A 5486-nucleotide genomic window follows, 5' to 3' on the forward strand; every position below is an offset into this window, starting at 1 on the left:
TCTTTCAGGTGTGCACGAAGTAGCAGGATTTACAAGAAGAAGCTTGACGACATAGACGATATTTGGCATGAGTTCTCGGTTTGCAGAAGAACAACTTTTGAGGACTTTATACAAATCTTTAAAACAATTAACCTCTTCATGCCCTAAAATCGCTCTAAACGCATTTGCTTCAATGCCAATCATGTCGAAATCAACTTCATCTTCGTACATCTTGATATGTGAATTTACACTGCTTTCACTCGCTTTTATCGCTTCCAAAAGCATACTTTCGAGACTCTCAAATATAAGGAAGCTTGGCTGATTAAGCCGATCCTTGATAGCATTTATCATTGTATCAAGGATTTCGAAGTACAACCTTCGATAATGCTCGATAGGTGAAGATGCATAAAATAGAGCCGCACCGCTTGATGTGCGCTCAACAACAAAAAGTCAGTTAAACGTTTATAGTTTGGATCATTTCTATGCCGAGGAAGGACAGGATCATTAATGAAATTGAATTTTGATGCCTTCTTTTTTACACTCTCAAAAAAAAGATCTGCGGCTGACTCACTTCGCATTTTTTCGAAGGTCTCAACAGTAAGATTGGCAATCATCTTACTCTCTGTAGCCGACATTCCTTCTTTTTGCAAAGTTTTTGATAAGTTGTCTGTTATCGAGTAAATGGTTTGTCCCAGATTCAGACCATAATAAAACCGGAACTTTATCATCTGACCTCGGCATCCAATTATCCTTTTGCGGGTGTCACTATCCAAGCTCCCCTCTAAACTTTCTTCCCAAAGATCAGCTAGCGGCTGATAGTTTCGCAAGATTCGTTTGAATGCAGTTCCTCTAACTGTCCATCGTGTGACGCAAAGCTTTGTCGACGATTCAACAAGATCGTGATCTTCGTAGTCGTTCTCAAATTCAATGCTCTCTTTTATCTCTCCCAGCATGTTTTCTCGCTTTGGGGAATATTTTACCAGGGTAACAATTTCACCCGCATATGCCATTACATCGCTCAGGAGTCGCGACTCTCTTGTAGTGTCCTTTACTGACAAACTAAGTGAATGTCCATGGCAATGTGTTTCGATGGCTTTCGGTTGCAAGGATTTAATTTGCTGCGCAACACCACTTCTTTTTCCCATCATGTTGCTTGCACCATTGTATGTTTGCCCGCAAAGATAATCGATGGGTAGGTTGAACCTAATTAAAGCATCTTTAATGCATGAAACCAACGTATTACTTTTAATATTTGGAACTTCGTAAAATCCCAGGAAGTCTTCGCATGCATTCAGATTGTCATCAACCCATCTGGTACAAATTGAAAGCTGCTGCTTATTTGCAACATCGGTATATTCATCAGCCATAAGAGAAAACATTTTACTGTTATTAATATCATATAATTTTCGCCTCAGTAGTTGGTTTCCCATAATACCTGTGATCTCCTCCTGATAGTCGTGGTGTGTATATTCCTTAACACCGGGGTTTGGTTTCTTTTCTGCAGCTAATCGCTCTTTGATCCTTGGGTGATCTATACTTCTCAAGTACAACAGCTGGGTTAAATTATCGTTTCCATCATCATTTCCTCTAAGTGCTAATCCCTGTCGAGTCAAATACTGAATGGATTCCATTACAATTTTTAGATATAGTCTTTCTCTTTCCCTTCACTTAGCAATTTCATTATCATGCATTTCACTTGCATAGCCACATTTAGGTACTGTGGTTTCATAAGTTAAAGCAGCTGTATGACATTTACTTTGCTCGCGTATTTTGAAGCATGCAGGGGCCTTCTTCCAATTTCTGAACCCTCTAGATATGTACGCAGGATCCCGATTATTTTCAGCGGTCAACTTAGATTCATGACTGAGACAGTAGAAACAAAAGACACAATCCTTTTCAATGTCATAATGCAGCCAAGAATAGGTTTTAAACCAGGTTGGTTGACAACTACGCGCCTGGGTATTAAAGGTAGTTTTTGGGAAAGGATAACTTTCATCAGGCTGGTATTGCTGGACGACAGGCTTGACAACTCGAGTGTCTACATTTTCTTTATTGTTCGATTTATTTACAATATTTACAGGGTTTTCACTATATACACGTTGATTCTCATTATTTGCATTATCTACACGTCGCTTCTTAGAAGAAGACCCAGAACTTTCCGAAGAAGACTTTGATTTAGACGTAAAGAACGATTCAATTGATTTTTGCATTTTTCTTTATATCTAAAATCATCAAAAAATGGAATGAAAAAAAAACACTCAAGGAAAAAATTAAAAAGCACAAAAACCACATCATACATATAAAGAAATCCAACAAGATATAAAAAACACCACTAAACATCCACTGATTTCAATCATACTAACACAACTATAACGACAATAACTGACACATTTTCATTCACCAAAAACAATTTTGCACTCAACATAGCGCCTGGGCACCACATACAAGAAGGATTGAAAAAAAAAACGAGAAAAATATGAAAGACAAACACAAAAAAGTCAACAAAATGAAATTATTCCTTATTTTTTTCTCGAATATCATGCACACTATCTGTCTTCTTTTCATAGGATAGGATAAGAGTCTTTGTAAATAATAAAGTTACCATGTTTTCTTCTTTTTCTTTTTTTCTTTTTTTTCTCTCACCCTCTCTTTTTCTTTCTCTCTCTTTTTTTTTTTTTTTTTTGCAAAAAAGTGGGGGGGGGGCTATAGCCCCCCTTATCTGGCACCCGATGTAGAAATTTTCTTCCGACACGCTAAAGCTCTGCAGGTCGGGAAAATTATCAACATCTGGAAGAAATACATTACGGAATCTCGCCAGAACGCTGAATCACAGTGATTGGAAAGTCCTGGGCTCTAGATTGTTTTGAATTTTCCGAGTGATAAACCTTTCTGCACCTAAAATACTTGAGCGGGGTTTTTCTATAGAATTTACTTGCCGTCAGATGTAAACAAATATTTTTTTGCTGCGATTTCTCTCAACTCAACCAACGAAACTGCTACCTGCTGCCTGCTGCTGATGAAAGAATCCTAGCCACCTGTTTTATTTTTATGACAGAGAAGAAATCAGGACCTGTATATTGAAAATCAGAGGTATTTTAACTTCCAAGACATCCATTTTTGTCCAAATGAATTGAATCTAATGAACATTCACAACATAGAAGGAAAATATCCAAAATGGCAACTCAACATTGAAAGCAAGGTAATATCTATTTAATTTTTTATTTATGTTAATGCCTTTCCTAATCCTGGTCATTAATTTATTGCCTTATCACATGGTATCACTTTTACTGCTGGTCTTTACTTTCAAAATCCTTTCCAAATGAAGAAATTGTTGACTTGAGACCGCATTACAAAGATGGTGATTGAGATTGAGATGGAGTTTTACGTTGAAAATTAAAATTAGAGTTTTTGTTTTACTATGGCAGCAAAAATTGGGGTTGACTCACCAAAGAAATTTTTGTTAAGAGATATTTATCGAGCTTGTATTGTTTGTGGAAATGATGCTGCTGCACGATACTCGACATTAAACAACAAGATTGTAAAAGAAACTTTGAGTGATCTTGTTGACTTGAAACACTTTGATACTGAAAATAGAGTTTGTAAGCCATGTACAACAAAAGTGGAAAACGTTCCCAGATATCTGAAGAAACATGAAGAGGGTAAGAAAGAAATAATAGCAAAGTTTACAAGTTCACTTGAAAAACATCCACCATATCAAATTTCTGTAAAACGTCTTGCTAAGTCTCAATCACCTGGGAGAAGTCCATCTTCATCACTATCAGCACATTCCTGTAGAAAAAGGCCTTGCTTAGTTGAGAGAAATGCTGCACCAAGTATTACACCAAGAAGCAGGAAAAAGTTGTTATTGCCAGACAAACCATCATTGTCAGTGGAAAAAGAAAACTTGATTTTTACTTATAGCACGGTAAACTAAACTTTTATATAGTTATTTAGTTTTAAATCCATACTTTACTTTTATTTCTGGGCAGTATTTAGAATTTAAACAGTTAAAAAAATCATGATGTCTAAATTTTTGTGGAGATATTCTAGAAAAGGGCCGAAGATTGAACCACAAAAATTAATTCTGCTCGAAAATTAAAATTATTCTGTTTTTTTTATGTACCTTAAGGGAACTCATTTTGCTTTTCAAAGTGGAGATATTTAAATTTTTGTAATTTTAAATTTCTGGCTGTTTCTGGTTGAAAACAATAGCATTTCAATGTGAGGTATGTGTGAGGTACAAAAATTGGAGATTTTAAGTATTAATATCTAGGCCTTCAAATTTTAGTTCTTAAAATTATTTGGAGGTCTTACAAAGGATGACTGGAGGAATCATTCAGCCAAGTCTCTTTTTTATCTGGTTATCCCTTTAATATTTTCAATTTATAAATGAATCTACAGAGTGTCCCAGAAAAGAATTACTCCCTTCAAGTCTTAGAGCAAATAGCTGTCAAAATCATGTTACAAAAAACTTTTATTTTACACAATACAACTTTGAAAAGGTCCCTTGTGAATTACGAATTGGTTTTTGTTTTTCTTTACAATGATCATACCTTTTAATAAAAAAACTTATACGACATAATGACATAAATTGTGTTTTTATTTAATGTGAAAAAAGAAAAAGAGAGAAAATGCCACTTAAAAAAAACAAGATATATATTTATCTCAGGGTCAAAAGGGGTAATTCTTTTCTGGGATACTCTGTACTAATTTGTACTCACTCTATATTTGTTGTGATCTTTTGCTTGTCCATTTCATCTTTGGTCCCAATCAATCAAATTCTTGAACAATATTCCATGCTAAACATACATGTCTGTTTTTATTATTTTCCATTCATTTTATCATAGGAAGATCAAATAGCCAAGCCATTAGCTGAATCTACACCCACACCTGAAAAGACAATTAACAATTATGGAACAAAGGTAATGGTTTTAAGTTCTAAACCTTTTGACCCTATTATTTTCAAACATTTCTACATGGCTACCGGTCCCCCAGAGATGTTTCTCTGTATTAGCCGCACAAAGACGGGGGTATCACACAGGCCAAGGTGCTCATTGTTGCCGGCTTCCAACCTAAAATAAGTTTTATCGCTAAATAATAATAGAAGAAAGACGATGAAAATAAATCAAACAAATAATAAAAAAACTTTAAGTATGAAAGATAATTACAAATGAACTTTGCAAATAAAATATCAATATACAACACCTCATCAGATATACAATTAGACATGAATATTTATCATTATTATTTTCCATTCATATTATATAGGAAGATCAAGTAGCCAAGCGATTAGCTGTATCTACACCCATGATATCTGAAAAGGCCATTAACAATAATGGAACAAAGGTAATGGTTCTAAGATTAAGTTCTAAACCTTTTGACCCTATTATTTTTCAAAGCTGAGATATTTAATCTAAAATTTAAAATCTTTACACAATTCTTATTGTAATAAAATTTCTTAAATTAAATAAAATTTTATTTTAATAATAAAGTTAAAAAAAAATTAA

The 5486-nt window shown here is 34.4% G+C and overlaps 1 protein-coding gene across 1 annotated transcript; it reads right to left on the reverse strand.

Moving 5' to 3' along the window:
• Positions 1-326: 326 nt before the first annotated feature.
• On the reverse strand, positions 327-1610 carry LOC136817759 (zinc finger MYM-type protein 1-like). The gene has a single exon (XM_067074078.1). It carries the CDS (start codon positions 1608-1610, stop codon positions 327-329), a length of 1284 nt encoding a protein of 427 aa, XP_066930179.1.
• Between the last annotated feature and the right edge of the window lie 3876 nt (positions 1611-5486).

The sequence above is a fragment of the Clytia hemisphaerica genome, unplaced genomic scaffold (genome assembly GCF_902728285.1).
Source record: "Clytia hemisphaerica strain Z4C2 unplaced genomic scaffold, Clytia hemisphaerica genome assembly, whole genome shotgun sequence".
Lineage (NCBI taxonomy): Eukaryota > Metazoa > Cnidaria > Hydrozoa > Leptothecata > Clytiidae > Clytia > Clytia hemisphaerica.